The sequence below is a fragment of the Pseudonaja textilis genome, chromosome 2 (genome assembly GCF_049901715.1).
Source record: "Pseudonaja textilis isolate UNSWEBS1 chromosome 2, rPseTex1.2, whole genome shotgun sequence".
Lineage (NCBI taxonomy): Eukaryota > Metazoa > Chordata > Lepidosauria > Squamata > Elapidae > Pseudonaja > Pseudonaja textilis.
In genome coordinates, this window is record NC_141991.1 from 222,119,892 (window position 1) to 222,137,033 (window position 17,142).

Genomic DNA, 17,142 nt, shown 5'->3' on the forward strand with positions numbered 1-17,142 from the left:
AACCCAATAAGACCAGTTAGCCATCACTAAATTGTTCCAGTGATGGAGCAAAAGTGAGCATACCCACATTGAGACCAAATTTAACATTTAAGATGAAGAGCTTTCTTTCATATAAATTGTTTTATTATATATTCTTATTTAGCAATTTAAACTGTTTTCTAAATTGTAATTCTGCTTATATAATTGAAAATGTGCAGCCTATGGCAATGCAACTTAAAGGGGGGGAAAGTACCATTTATCGCAGTTTCAACTTCCAAAGACCAATCAAAAGCTTATTCTAAGAGAATTATTTAATTCACTGACATGAAACATAATGAACATCAACTTCACATCATTTTTTAATAAACATGACATGAAAGCTTTACCTACAATTCAAGTCTTCTAGCTGGCTACTATAATTGGAATTATGCTATATTTCATGTCACCTCCCATTTTTATAGTAACATGAGAAAAAATGATTAATTAGCTTTGGGCAAACAGAAATGATAGTATAGGTCTAATGTTTTGGCTCATATTAAAGAGAGCTTATAAATGATCTCTCTATCATATCTCCTCCATTTCTTCAAATTCCCCAAATTTGAAAATAAAATTAGCATCAATTTGACAATGTATTCCATTTAATATCCAATCTCCATGCCATTCCTGTACCTCTTCCTCAAAGAAGCCAAACACTCTGGTACTTTACAGCAGCTAATATGATTAAGTAATGAGACATATCTCTCATTTCATTTGGATTAGGGATGTATGTTATTAAGTAAAGATTTTAGTAACTCAATCTGTCCTTCTAGTTTGGATAAGGATACTTTGCTACCTAAAACAAAGAACAAACTAGTGATCCCTGCCTGCAAAGTTCTACCCTTGGCATGAAAGATGGCTGCTGATAGTGAGCTGGACACTCTTAGCCCAACTCACCTCATATATGTATTGTTATGGGGGAAATAGGAAGGACTATTAAGTATGTTTATCCCCTTGTTTACTTATAAAATAATACAGACAGGATAAAAATTGTAAAGATTTCAAAATTGGTTTGAGGGTTCTTTTTAAATACTGAGGTAATAGATGGGAGAAAGTTATAACTGAATAACTTTCTGGGGTTAAGAGGTAAAGGATGAATAAGAGAGTTTCTAGCATATTACTGTTTGAACTGTTTTAATTATTTAATTTGGATTGCTAAGGATTTTCTATGAAACAGACGTAAAACAGAAACTAGAAGACAAAGAGTTTACAGTACTATTCTTCCCCAAAACAATTTATCTGTATGAAACTCTTGCAAAAGAACACCATAAAAGCACTAAACACCCAGTAAATTAGAATAAGTAATTGTTTCTAAAATGCAGTGAATGTTAGAATGTACTGTATGTTTGGAAGAAAATGTTTTTTTTTAATAAAGGGACTGCAGTATAAACTTCATACTCTCAGTGGGCTGTGGAAAAGGTTGATGCCTTTTTATATGGGCATCCAATTTCAGAGAGTTAAACTTTTTCAGTAAAATATTGCCTCATATGAGACAACAATACCAACGTCTGCAGGGTCCTCTGAGAAAGCTGAAATTCAAGATAAGCCAAGGATTTTGCAATTTGAATCACTGGTAGTAGCAAACCACATTTTAAACAAAGCTTGAATTCAGGGCTTAAACAAGGGACCCACAAGCAATAAATTAGGCAAAAGAAGAGATATAATCCTTCAGGAATTCATGATGTACCCCAGACTTGCTACGCTTTTAAGAAGGCAGAGGGTTATCGAAAGAAAAGCTGTTTATGTCCTTTACAGTGTTTTGAACAAAATCCTATGCAACTTTAGAAAGACATTTCCCAAGGAGATAATATAGATTACTAAATGAGGTGGTACAGGAGGCCATGCACTTAAAATTCCCATGAGAGTTTGCACAGGTCAGTCTCACACCCACCAGAAGGAAAACCCATAACGTTAGTCTTTAGTTTTCTTTGATCCCTGTTTGCAACCCACTCCAATTCAAAGTATAATTGACAGAGTGGCAGCAGGAGAGAAGAGTTCTCAGCATCAAAATGCAAAGCCGTGGCTTTTCAGATCCGCCTTACAAAAATGTAGTAGTTGCAACAGAATTCAACTAGCATTGTTCAGCAAAGACTGTTTGTATGTTAGGGCTTTAACACAACTAAGACATGAATTAATTTTTTAAAAGGAGCAAACCTTAGTTAAATATCAAGTATCCTGGCTCAGTTATTTTGTATTATAACTTGTAATAAGACTTCTATAATAACTTTACCCATTCTCAAAAGTTGCACAATGGTGTTAGTCTTTAACATTCTCATTTACAGATGGGGGAATCAGCCCAGATAGCATCTTGCCCAGGGCCACCCAGTAAGACCAGGATTGAGCTGGGATATGAAATGAGATTTCTAACATCCAAGCCTAATAAACTATTCACTGGACCACACTGGTTTCGGATCCAGATGCAAAATGAGTCATGACCCTGAAAATAAGCTGAATATTTTTGCCATAGCTAGGATAAATGAATCATTCATATTTCCTGCAAATAATAAAACAGGCTTCGCTTTTTTTCTCAGCATGCCAAGTTCAATCCTGCCCCATTTCAATGTTCCTGTGTTTTAAGGAAAGGGGCATATGGTTAGAAGCACCAATGTTACTGCTTCCAAACCAATTTCTAGAACGTTTGTTCTTCTATACCCTTCTGAGTAGACACAAACATTTAGTTGTACTTTTATGTCAAACATGCAGGCAGATAAATAAATGTTCCTAGCCTATTGTTGTTGTTATTATTATAGAGCTTCTCTTTGAAGGAGATGAAAAATTGAAAGATAGATAGATAGATAGATAGATAGATAGATAGATAGATAGATAGATAGATAGATAGGTAGATAGATAGATAGACAGACAGACAGACAGACAGACACAAATGTCTTATAGTTTTGACTAAGAACCATCCCTGCCCTTTGTAAGAGACAGGACCATTATTTAAGAGTTAGTACAACCTTGTGCATATTAAAATATAAAGCAGACATCTGCTTAGAACTTTATTGCTGTAACTTCTATATCTTGTTATTTGCAAAATGGAAAAATACAATGATCATAATTTAGCAGGTATTCTGAAGATTCCATTTTGAAATTTATGTCAGTTGCCTTCCAAAATCCTGATATACAGAGTGATTTTGTTCCCCTGAGATTTCTTGGAAATGCTTTTACAAAAAAGCAAAAGAACTCTATTCCAACCAGAATCCCAGGATAGTAATCTTAGTGTTCCACTAGGTTGCTAAAAGTTCTGTCAAGATTTCAGCCCAAAGACTTACTTTACTATGGACTTTACTGGTATAATGACATCTCTTTCCATAGAGTACCTTATTGCATTTGAATTACAAATAAACCTTTTTTTCTGATACAATGCCATTTTGTATTTCTTGTTTGCTTGTTTCATGAAAGGGATAATAAGAGCCAAAACATATAGTGATGCTTTATCTATTGGAACAATTAAGTAAATAAAAATGTAACATCAAAAATTTAAGTTATAAATAGAAAACCGCATGAAGATTCTGTCCACTCCCATGAAAATATAGATTGCAAAAATATCTGAAGATCATTTATTTGTAAATACCCATGTTAATTACTAATACAGCAATGAAGCTCTAACATTACTTTTTGTCTTAATTTTAAAGAGTTATCTTAAACAACATTTATTTAAGCAAAAAGATCTTGGAAGTTTAAAAATAGCTTTAATGACTGCTTACATTTATAAAATTTATAAATGGAACATTAAAAATGCATGAAAACTGGCTGAGTGACTTTTGGGCCAATCATTCTGTCAGTCCAACCCATCTCACAGGTTGTTTTGGTGGGAAATATGGGAGGAGGAGAAAGTATCAGATTTATTTATAAAAATAATAAAGGCAGAATAAAAGTAATTTAAAAGAAGAAATGTGAAGAAAAATAAGTTATTTAAAATATATTAATCACATATGTTGAATCTATCAATATGCTAATTTATTAAAGATATAGATTAGTGTCTTGAAAAGAAATGTGCCACAGAAAAATCAAAAGTATGTTATCCTTTTCTTCCTTGGAATGGATAGTTCCAACAGAAATAGAAATAGTTAAATTTCAAAAGAGGAGGGAAAACAATTAGTTCTGAAGTTTAAAAATAAAATCATACAAGAAAATAATAGTACAATTTCACATAATACCTAGCAATTTAAATATTAATATTAAATTAGCCATAATTAAAATGTATAATTTAAACAAGAAATCTGGATTAGACAAATTGTTTTATGACAGAAACAGGTATGATTAGAAAAAAAAAATGATTTTTTAATTACTCCAAGGGAGCAACAGCAAAATTAAAATAACGTTACCAATTCTAATTAAAGTACTGAAAATTCTTAAGTTGTCAAAAATATTAAGGACAGTTAGAAATCATTACCAATGCATAAAAATCAAAGAAAGCTGAAAAAGATCTGGTTTATTTCAGATTTTATGACATTTAACAAAAATTCTAGAATTTATCATATGTAGTATTTTCAGTTATACTGAACACCAGGAAGAACATGTAACCAATTTTGTCCTATTGGGATTCATCAAAATAAGTAGATAGATGTCATTTTATAAGGTTCAAATTCTTTACGAAGAATTGAACTCACAGACCTTCATACTTTAAATGATTATATGTAGCACATTAACTTTAGGAACTATCCATGTCCTAAGGCTCAATAGTTTCAGAACTAGTTATATTATGTTATATATGCAGTAGCTTTCCTTAATTGCTATGAGCAGTGAAACTGATGTTACATTATGTCATCATGCCCCATGTTTGATACTGCATATGACTTTCATTCTCCCTCATGAGGTGTGAATAAGCTAAAATCCATATATGGGAACATGACATAATCTAACATCTATATTAAAGGAGCATAGTTGCTCATGTGGTTAGGAGGCTGGGTTGAAGGATAGGATGTCCCCATTCAAGATAGGAGTGCTGCTGCATGTTGCGGGGTGAGTTTCTTCAGGTCTGACAGGGACAAAAAAGGAACCCCCAAGGGCATCCCTCGGCAACGGTGATGTCCTTGACTAATCATTTCAACCCCAAAGTGTCTTAAATGGTATCTCCAACATGAACAGGATGGGGCACGTCCAGGGGTGGTATTCTACCAGTTCGCACCTATTCGCTAGAACCAGTTAACATTCTAAGCAGTTCAGAGAACCGGTTGTTAGAAGAAATTACTGGCCTAATCCTGTAAAGAAGGCAGGAAGGAAACCTTCTGGTGTTGCTTACAGCAGGGGTCCCAACCACCGGGCCCTGGACCGGTACCAGTCCGTGGATCATTTTGTACCGGGCCGCCTACTTTGCTTGGACGCCACTGTCTTGTTTCGACAGTGCTTGAGAAAGTGCTTCCGGGTGAGCTTGTCGGTCGTCGGTTGGAAAGCGGCGTTTGGGTGCTGAAGGAATCCTCATGCCTTAGTTTCGTCGAAGGGGGAGCGGCTTCGAACGAAGAGCTGTCCCGATGGCAGTGGAGTCTCACGTTACTCAGGAGGAGATTAAGAAAGAGCCCGAAAAGCCCATCGACCGTGAGAAGGTACAAAGGAGGAGTTGAAGGTGGCGGGGAGAAGCGGGGGGACGGCTGGCTGGCTGGTCGCTCAGCTCGCCTTGCCTTGGTCGTGCGTGCTGATGCCGGTACCGGTCCGTGGATCATTTTGTGATGCCGGTACCGGGCCATGGTACAAAAAAGGTTGGGGACCACTGGCTTACAGAAACTGCCTCTCCATTAACCCTTATTACATTCTTGGCAGGACTAGACTTCCTGTCTCCCCCTCCTTTGCTGGTACTCCCCCTCCTTTGCTTGTGTGGAGTGACCATTCAAAGTTACAATGGCACTGAAACAAGTGACTTATGACCATTTTTCAAACTTACGACTGTTGCAGCATCCCCACAATCATGAGAGACCAGGCGAGGAGATGCGTGCCTCGATGTGAGTGATATTGAGTTGGCCATGCCCAGCCAATAACATGACCACCAAGCTACGTCCACCCAGTCACATGACCACCAAGCCACACCCCAACTAAGCCACGCCCACAGAACTGGTTAAAAAAATTGAATCCCACCCCTGGGCACATCTATATTTCTCTCCTTGGAATGAATGCTTATGTGATGGCAGACACTATATACCATTCTGTTAGCTCATGGGATTTTTATAGGAATAATCAGTAGGGAAATCATAATTAAAATTCATTTAGATTAATGTAACCAAACATTTGAAATTCAAAGACTATAAAAAAAAAACCTAACGAAATATACTTTAGTAAGTACAGCTTCAGTAGATGCAAAATTTGATCAAATGTCTGAAACAGTAAAAGTCATTTTAAGAATTAACCTTTCTGTCTAGTTTAAGGATTTACAAATGAACACATAATTTCATTTTTTCTATAGCCAAACAGCATAAGATAACTGATTTTAGGCAGAGTATTAGGATGTAATTTTTTTATCTGGAAAAATTTATACACATATTATTTTTATGTCATTTTGGTGAATAAAAAAAGGAAATAGATAACCTTATATGGTTTTATACTTCACTCGTAATACTCACAGTAAAAATGAAGTATTTATGTACATACCAAGATTTTTGTATTATAAATTTATCCCTCATGTATGTTTACAAAAGCTTACGTTTCTTTTGAAGTAGTTTGAGCTTCTTGTAATGTCACCTTTGGTTTAGTATTTCCATTTTTTGAAGTCAGTTGTCTTCTTTTTCTACTTGGAACTATATCAGTAATATCTGGACTACCAAGTAATGGATCTCTTCTGGGTTTGACTGTCAGAACAGAAAAGATAACACGATAAGACAGGGAATTAAATTATCAATTCTGGGAACATTATGAGAAGGCTGCTTATCTGTGGTACTCTGAATGGTAATTAGAGTAGAAATAATTCAAGATAATTATTTTAGGCAATATGAATAGCAAATGTTACAATTGTTGATGCCTTGATAAATGCACATTTATCTCTCTGGGCAAATTTTAGGCCATATTCCTCTATTCATCTTACATTTGCTTCTGCTCACAATATTAAGTTTCCTCTTTCTTCACTTTGTAGAAAAATACCAAATCCAGTCTAAACTGACTATGCAACCAACCTTCAAACCATAATAATATAAATAAATAAATACTAAAATTGTATGTAATCCAACTCACAACAACTTTGGACAACTCACAATTATCAAGCAAAGGAAATCCCAGTAAAATCAGGAAAAGGTAAAAGATGGCCAACAAAAAAGACAACACAGTTCTAGTCTGCATAAACAGAGGGATAGAGTCAAGATAATGTGAAGTTAATACCACTTTATAATGCCTTGGTAAGGCCACACTTGGAATGCTGCATTCAGTTTTGGTCACCATGATGTAAAAAAGATGTTGAGACTCTAGAGAGAGTGCAGAGAAGAGCAAGATGATTAGGGGACTGGACGCTAAAACATATGAAGAATGATTGCAGGAACTGGGTATATCTGGTCTAATGAAAAGAAGGACTAGGGGAGACATGATAGCAGTGTTCCAATATGTCACAAAAGAAGAGGGAGTCGAGCTATTCTCCAAAACACCTGAGGGCAGGACTAGAAGCAATGGATGGAAACTAATCAAGGAGAGAAGCAACTTAGAACTAAGGAGAAATTTGACAGGGTCTGGAGATGCTGTGGAGAACATTCTGCTGCCTGCAACATCCTCCAGCATGACTGGTTTGGCAATGGGTCAGTAATGGTGTGGGATGGCATTTCTTTAGGGGGCCGCACAGCCCTCCATGTGCTTGCCAGAGGTAACCTGACTGCCATTAGGTATCGAGATCCTCAGACCCCTTGTGAGACCATATGCTGGTGCGGTTTTTTCCCTGGGTTCCTCCTAATGCATGACAATGCTAGACCTCATGTGGCTGGAGTGTGTAAGCAGTTCCTGCAAGATGAAGGCATTGATGCTATGGACTGGCCTGCCTGTTCCCCTGAATCCAATTGAGCACATCTGGGACATCATGTCTTGCTCCATCCACCAACGCCACATTGCACCACAGACTGTCCAGGAGTTGGGGGGAGATCCCTCAGGAGACCATCTGCCACCTCATCAGGAGCATGCCCAGGCATTGTAGGGAGGTCATACAGGCACATGGAGGCCACACACACTACTGAGCCTCATTTTGACCTGTTTTAAGGACATTACATCAAAGTTGGATCAGCCTGTAGTGTTTTTGTCCACTTTAATTTTGAGTGTAACTCCAAATCCAGACCTCCATGGGTTGCTAAATTTGATTCCCATTGATAATTTTTGTGTGATTTTGTTGTTAGCACATTCAACTATGTAATGAACAAAGTATTTAATAAGAATATTTCATTCATTCAGATCTAGGATGTCTTCATTTTTGTGTTCCCTTTATTTTTTTGAGCAGTGTACTATAATAATATAACATAATAGTAAAGATAAGATAATGAAGTTGAAATTTGCTCAAAAAGGATGATTTGAATTTATAATTATAATCTAATAAGGAGTTAATAATAATAATATAGTATGCATAATTGATTTGTATAATATGAATTTTAATCTAAATTTAAGAAGGGAAAGACTGTTGATATTGTGCACAAGAGATATGTACCAACTGACACACTGTACAATGGAAAGATGGTTTTATTTGATGTTTTATGTTTGTTTTAGTCAATGTTTGTTGTCAAAATAAATTTATTTTTTTTAAAAAAAGACTGAGTAATACACACTACAGCAAAAAAATATATAAAAACAATAAACATGTCAAAAAATCATTTTTTTTTGAAAAGCACACTGCACAAGAGATTTGATTAGCTATGAAAGTCATCTCAAGATCTCACTGATTCCCTGAGACCGCCTCCAGGGCTGACGACTGTCAGAAAATGAGGGATGGAACCGATCTCGTTTCAGGGAATAATGTTAATTAAATATACACATAATGTTAATTAAACCTAGCAGTTGTTAAGTAACTTTATTTTTTTCTACACAACAGATTAATATGGAATAAAGTTCATTCTTATATTCAACTGTTATCCAGAAATTAAAGGGAAGTAGGAAGTGGGTGGGCGTGGCCAGCACATGACACATCTGGCCCGCAGGTTGCGAGTTTGACTGCTCTAATATCTACCTATCCAATCAAATCTAGGATGAGTCTCTCTCTGGATTCCTATGTTAAGAGTCCTTCTGGGACCAGAGACTTTCTTCATTGTGGCCTCTCTTCTTTGGAACAAACTCTTGAGATTAAATTTGGATCAATCCTATTAGGGTTGAGAAAAAACTGTTAGGACCTAGCTTTCTAAGAGACTTTGATAGAATGATGTGACATGACCCCTTTTTCTTGGAGTCGATCGGAATTTTGGTTTATTGAAACTATTTAAGAGAGCAAAATTGTTATTTTTAAGTTTTTTTAAGTTTTTACTGTACTTCAAAATTTAAGCTTATTAAGACTGACTAAATAAATAAACAACATTCTTTCTCCTGGAAACTTCTATTTAATAAGAGGGGCATCTTAATTTTCTCTTTCTCTTTCCTCCTACAACATATACATTCTTGTTTGTTTACTCTCAAAGTAAATAATAATTTACTCTAATAATTCACAGTAATTTCCAAAAGAATAAAAGCTATGAAAAGTGAAGAGAAAATTATAATTTCTATTTGTTATATTCTAAAAATTCCTCTCACATGAACCATGTTGATTTATAGGTCTGAACTGGCAGTTTGCCATCTGGCATGAGGACTGACAGACTGGATAGAACAGTGGGGGTTTATTACCTACTTATACACTACAACAAGTCATCATTACTACTATTCCCACTCCATAGATAAGGAACATGGGAGGGGGGTGTCTAAGAGGAAGAGGTTACCAAAGACCAGTTCACAAGCTTAAAAACAGATTATATAAATATAATAAACCATCCTGAAGCTAAAATTCTAGTTTGGGTTTATTCTTAAATCCCAACAATCTGTGCATATAACATAAAGCACACAAACCATTTTTTGCACATATTTTGCAGATCTGCAGGCTTAAGACAGAATTTATGTAATGGTCTTTGGGAATGACATTGGGAGATAGAAGGAAAAGTAACAGATTAGACAATGGTCAGACAAGCAGCGACTTGAGTCAACCAAAGAAATGGGAGCATGGCAAAAAAAATCTCAGAAAGGACTCTAGTTTCTTAGATTGCGAACACTTCAGGACTAGATTCAGCAGTCCATCTGCATTTAAAAGACACATGACACTCTTTTGAAGATCATGATGACACAGATAAACCTCCAGGTGACTTTAACGACCCACTAAAAGAATGCAATTGACTGGCTGTCTATAAGGAGTATAAATCCTTCTATTTCTCACCATGTAGTCAGAGCTGAAGAAGCTTCTTGGATAAGAAGTGAAACGTTTTCAAAAAAAAAAACAAAAAACAGAAAATCCAGTTGCCTCTTGAAAAAGCACTTTTAGGACAACCATGACCAGGATGACTAAGAATTTCCATAGACATCAAGCCTCAAATTGCCGCTACCAGAGCATTTTAATTCCTTTGTTAGACTTTTTATTTTTAATGTTACCTTGAGTTTTTGGTTTGGACTGCTGCGGTTCCAAAGAGTCTATTTTTGTTTTCAACCCTCGCCCCTGAATGGATTGGATAAAATCATCTTTGACATCTACATCTTTGGAAAGTCCAGTATTTGCTTTCCATAACTCATAAGTCACTAGTCAGGCCCACAACTGTCTGTCTACAAAGATCTCTGCCACAAGGATACCCTACCAGAAGGCAGTATCTTTGGCTTCAAACTTTCTCCCCCTAAAACTAAAATGCAAAATGTGAAATACTTTTAAACTTGGAGCATATACAGTAATTAGTGCCAAATTCTTTATATTTACATTTAAATATTCATTTCATGCACTTTAACCATAATATTAATAGCAGTGACATAAACTGTCAGCTTGTTAAAATGAAGCATTTAAGATATAAAATGAACCTCCAGCCCCAATTATAGGTTCACCAAGAAGAAGAAAAATGTAATGATGAGAGTTTATAAAAAATGTTTTGACTATGAAAGGAATTAAGGTTTCCTTCAAAGCATAACAATGAAAGCTCTATACTATGCTTTGAAATTGTAGGGACATGGATCATAGGTAAAAACTCCATTACTAAACTGGTGAAAGCTGAGGAATTATAATTTTATTATCTGAAGCTTTACTCATTAGCTTTTTCTGCCCCAAATGATTCACTTTTAAATGCCTAGCATGAACCAACTATATCAACAGGATAAATATTTTTTACTTTGTGGACCTGAAAGTGGGAAAGCATTGACAAACCAAAACTTGTTGAAATATAACATGTTCATTATATAACAATTATTTTTGCAATATTTTCCTAGAATTTTGGAATTATTATCCAGAGTTTAATTTATCCCACATTATCTCTGCTTACTTAATTTATGTTTCAAATAAAGATAAATTTATTTTTCTTTTTTTGCAATTTTATTTTGCAGGCTTGCTTAGATTGAAATCTGTTTGGGATTTTTATTTTATCCCAATTTCATTTAAAATTGTAAAGTAAAATGTTCAGCATTTTGCTAATAGTTTGTAATAACCAGAATATCTTCTTATTACTTGATTTTCAGCTCTTTAAGCTCATAATTAGAAATTTGAAAATATTTTCTCATGTTAAAAAGAAAGTGGCTAGCGAACGGTAACATTGTTTTAATAATTTGGAGAATAAACACAATACATTATATTTATTTACACTGTCATCCTAAACCAGAAGTTTTCTTACATATTCTAAACTATTACTTCAAGTTATTTATCTTGACTTTTAACTGGCCCAAACTATAGTGAACAAAGTTGGGTAATACGAGAATAACAAAAAATTACATTATTTTAAATCTATATTATTAGTTCTTTTTATTTAATAAATTTATAACCCATTTTTCCTCTAAAACAGTGGTTCTCAAATATTTTGGCCTTTGACCCCTTTTCATTCTTAAAAATTATTGAGGACCCTGAAGAGCTTTTTTTTCTGTTTGTTGAATCTATAAGTCTACATACTGCATTAGAAATTAAAACTAAGAAATTTTAAAATATTTGTTTGAATTGACAGACTCCCTGAAAATGTGTTTGGTCCCCAGATTTCATTAAGAAATACAGCTCTAAAATATTATCAAAATTAAAAAAATGAATATATAACTGAAACCCTCAGGTAGTATTAAAAAATACACCTATATAACAAAACCCCAAACTTACATCAAAAGAAAATCTATTTTGCTAAGACTGTGGCATGTAACAGTACATGCCATTAAGAATATAAAGCCACTTAGATAATATCTAGTGTGAATTATCAATGAAGAGTTGTAGCATTCAATTATGTCTCAATCTAGCTGCCGATTCCATATTGATCCAAGACCATGTTTCACTAAATACTTCTATCTAGCTGTATTTGTTTTTGGCAATACATTAGCTGAATTACATTTGGGCAACTGATAAGCTACATAGAAAGGGCTACCTTTGGGACTTCCGGTTTGGGTCTCTTCAGCGACAGACCAAAATCCACGATTGTGCGCGGTTTCGATCTGTGTTCGCCACTGGAGCGCCCCGAGCCTTTGGATTTGGGGCTGAAGCCACCCCGTAGAGGTGGTGAAGAAGGGGGAGATTGCTAGCTGAGTGGAGGGGAGCCGCATCTCTCCTCCTTGGCTGGTCTAAATTCCCTTCCCCAAAGGCGGTTGCAGCGGTGGTCAGAATTGCCACCTCAAAGAAGAACCAACTGGATAAGATAATGCAGGAGGAAGACAAAGAGGAAAGCAGGACAGACCTGACTAAACAACAGAGAACATCTAAGCAAAGTACCCTGAATCTAAAAGTACCTAGAGGGATACTTCTGAAAAAAGATATTTAAGAGGCAAAGGAGAGAGAAAAGGAGGTTAAAAACCCTTTTTTTAACCTTTATATTGACAATTACAAATGGTATGGAAAGAAATTTATATTAATCTATTTTGACACTAATAGGCAACCTTAAGCTGAAATCTAAGTGTCAAAAGGAGAATAAAGATGTTTTTTCTTGGTCATTTTAAAGCCCTAAAAAGGAGAAAAGTGGAGGCAAAAGGGTGGGACTTGGAATAATCGAAAAATGGAGTGCCACCTGGAAAAATAAAGAGGATTAACAGGGAAACTTTGAAAAGACTCCCGAGGATACATCGTAACTGATATCTTATTAAAAGATACAGTAACCCACGGAAAGGAAAAGTAAAGGAAAAGAAACAAGAAGGAACAGTCTGGGATCATTTGGTGATTTAAAAAAACGTTTTTGGCATTGGTTTTTTTCTTTCTTTTTCTGTTTTTACTTAAAGTCAATTGGGTGGTTGTTCAAAAGTGTTTAAAATGGAGGAATTGAAGATGAGTCTTAAAAAAACAGAAAGAAGATGCAGAAAGGGGAGGAAGATCCTTTGGCTTCATATTTGAATTTTTTGAAATGGAGATCCTGAACTATGAAAAGCAAAAGGAAAAGCTTCAAGAGCAAGAAGAAGGGCGGGACAAAGAAGAAGCCATTTTCAATGATCAAATAATGCAAAGTGTGGTAATGAGGGGAAAAGGGGGGAAAGGAGTTAAAAGTTTGAGATCAAAGGGAACAGCCAAAAAGAAAAATAGTCTGAAAAAGAAGTATAACAGCAAAGAGAAGCAGAAAAGAAAACTACAGAAGGGAAAATGAGAGAGAAGGGTATAAAAAAGGGATGAGAAAAAGGGGAGAAAGATAGAAAGGAAAGAACTTATGAGGGACAAAAACAGGAAATAAAGAAAAAGGGGAAACGTACTAGGATTAAAGGTATTTGCTCAGCTAGAAAACACAGAGACAATGGTTAAATTTAGTTAAAAATGAGGATTCTGCAAAGATACAAAAGATAGTGTTGTGACAGTAGAATACTATAATGAGTTAGAAATGAAATAAGTAAATAATCTATGAGATAAAACTATTGTTATGTAATGGTATGTTTATTTATAATTAATGCAATAATAAAGAAGAGAGGGAAACATTGTAATTGTTTCTAAAGATTGATAGAATATTGAAAAGAAATATAAAAGATTTATAAGGAAATTTATACCAGTTATTAGAATGAATTTGAATAATTATTTTGCTTATTAATAGTAAATAATTTATAAGATAAAACTGTATGACTATCCAATGGTATGCTTATTAACAGTTAAGTAATAATGAAGAAGGGAGGGAAACATTTAATTGTTCGCAAAGATTGATAGATATTGAAAAGAAACGTGAAAGATTTACAAGGTTCAAACCAGTACTAGAATGATTTTGAATAACTATTTTGTTTACTAATGTTTATATATATATATTGTTTTTGCTATGTTTTTAGAATTTTTCTTTTTACATTTTCAAGGGGAAGTACCAAGCACAGTCTGAATGATGAGACCTACATGATATAAAATAGATATTAGAAATTTGAATGTTATAATTTTAGAATGCACAAATTCAATGTTTAATGAGATTTCATACGATAATAACAATAAGATTTAAATAAGATTCAATTGGCAATCATAGGGGGAATTTTGCTTCTTAAGAATGTTGGAAGAGAACATATGAAATTGTAAACAAGACAGATGAAAGTATAAGTACAATGAATAAAAAGATATATAAATTTAGGTAAAAGAAATACAATTGAATAAGAAGAAAATAAGATAACCATGAAAGATAATTAAGAGAAGTAAAGGGAAAAATAGTGAGAAGTTGGAAAAAGAGTAATAAGATATGAAGTTGAATACATAAGATGAATATGCATATGAAATTGTGTCTGTATGGAAATGTGATAACCCGGAACGATGCTGTACTCAAATAAGATGTTTTATTTGTTTTGTTAACACTCAATAAAACTTTATAAAAAAAAGAAGTGGCTACCTTTGGAAAGCATCAGCAAGCGATCCTGCAAAATGTCAAAATCCATTGAAATCTCTGATCTGTTATTTTGATAATTCAAATTTTTTTTCCCCCAAACCCACTTCAAGAGGTTTGCTTTCAAAGATCTAAATTCTTAAGACTTGGCTATTAGGGTGATTCACTATCCTTTACATTCAGGAGAAGCTGTTTTGAAGGTACTTTAGCTCATAAGACACTTTCCTGTTAATTATACAGATTAATTTCTATCTTTATATATTTTTTCCATACAGATTTCTTCTGCCTTTATTCATGCCTCCCTTTCTTTAAAATGAATCCTTTAAAAACTTGCTGTATGATTCACATTCAGTTTTTAATGTTATAAGTATATGTAGTTCATCAGTAGTGGTAAGACGCATCCAATATAATGTTAATAAATAATGTGTTAGGTTCTTGAGAGGGTACTTTTGATTGAAAGATCCAGTAGATTTTTAAATGAATTAGGTTACATGATATACCTACTTTCCAATAATCTTATTTCTGAGTCCATGTATACCTACTTCTGAAGTTTATTTCAGTAGCATTATATGTCAAGATTATATAAAATTATTTCATTTAGGGCTTGAATATGCTTTAATTTAAAGTATTCTAAAACCAATTATAAATACAATTCTAATATGATGTAGAGCTTCAAGGGAATTTGAGGAAATATAAAGAAAATAAGGAAACATAATCACCTGAGGAAAAGAACATACTTTTAAACATGATCAGTTAATCCACAGCAATATGTATCTGCTCTAAATTTTCTATCCTAATTTTATGCTTGAGGCATTTATTCACTTATCATTTTTCCTGAAATTGTTGGCTAAAATATGGAGAATCATAGCAAACAGCCAAATGTTCAGTAGTCCAGTGATGTTTCCAGATGCAGGTACATTTTGCAAGTAATTAACCAAATTATCTTCTCCTTAAAGGTGACATTACTTCCCATGTACAGACAAAGAGGAATTTATAAGTTATATCTATAACAATTAGAATGATATGAAGAAAAAAATAGTATATTCTCAACATGGAGCTACATTACTCCCTCTTTGACACAAAGCATAAATAATGCTTATTTTAAATAAAGGTAGGAGAAATTAACCAATTTGCCTAATTATAATGAAACAGCATAAGAACCATAGATCTCTTTACTGTTTCCAATAAAATATTTAACTGAGTTTATATACATACTCAAGTTTTGAGATAAGAAGTGTTTTACCACTGCAACAACTCTTTGCTATTCTCATCTGTATCACAAAACACTTTATAAATATAAATATCTAATTTAGAGCCCCAAATACTGTTGCCCCAAATTCTATCGTGTTTACACGCAACTTCAGATCACTTTTTCTAGTTTCCTACATGATAAAGAGCCTGTACAAATCCAACTACTAGAATGTTTTGTTGAACAGTATCCACTTCAGGCAAGTGAGAAATGTTCTATGTACAGTCACACTAAATTTGTTCCCCCAGTAGTTTTCAAGCACTCTTTTATCTTTTGCCTATGCACTCCAAGGAAAGTAACTTGTTTATATAGTGCAGGTAATTCTATGCTTTGCCAGGCATCTTATGTTAAATGGTCAATCTTTTTCAGGCCTGAGGGAAAGCTCAGCAGAACAGATTGAATTGACAAGTCAAAGGTCAGTATGGATTTTCATTTAAGAGAAAGTCTTTTGCTTTGCTGTTAGTCTCCATAGTTGCCTATTTAGTCTCAGATTAAGTTGCTTAATCCACTCTGCTGACAAATAAATTTTAAGGGTACCAATTTTAACTATTCCATTGTTTTCTTACTGCCAAAGAATACCTGCTATTTTCTCCAATCTATTTTTATTCAAAACAGAAGTATATTGATTTTGTAGTCAAGGATTCTAAAAGACAGTTAAAAAGCACCATACTAATAGGAAGCATGTTTCAGTTCTTTCAAGCCAATTTGCATTTATTGTTTCACTCTGAATTGGTTTTGAAAAATGTTTCAAGTTCATGTGAAAGTTAAAGAGGAAGAAAAGCAAATCCAAAAGAATCAACGTCTCTATCCAGCATATAGCAATAAGTAATAGCACTTAGACTTATATACCATTTTATAGTGCTTTACAGTCCTCCCTAAACAGTTTATAGAGTCAACATATTGCCCCCAACAATCTAGGTCCTCATTTTACCCACCTCAGAAGGATGGAAGGCTGAGTCAACCTTGAGCCTGGTGGAATTCGATCTGCCAAAT

General features: G+C 34.2%; 1 protein-coding gene across 4 annotated transcripts in view; it reads right to left on the bottom strand.

Moving 5' to 3' along the window:
* The window catches only part of XRCC4 (X-ray repair cross complementing 4), an 89,052-nt gene that overhangs the window by 23,827 nt on the left and 48,083 nt on the right, over positions 1-17,142 (bottom strand). For all 4 annotated transcript variants that reach the window (XM_026718758.2, XM_026718749.2, XM_087927109.1 and 1 more), the window contains one exon: positions 6,650-6,794. In XM_026718758.2, the coding sequence (XP_026574543.1) occupies positions 6,650-6,794 (145 nt within the window). The remainder of the gene's footprint in view (positions 1-6,649; positions 6,795-17,142) is intronic.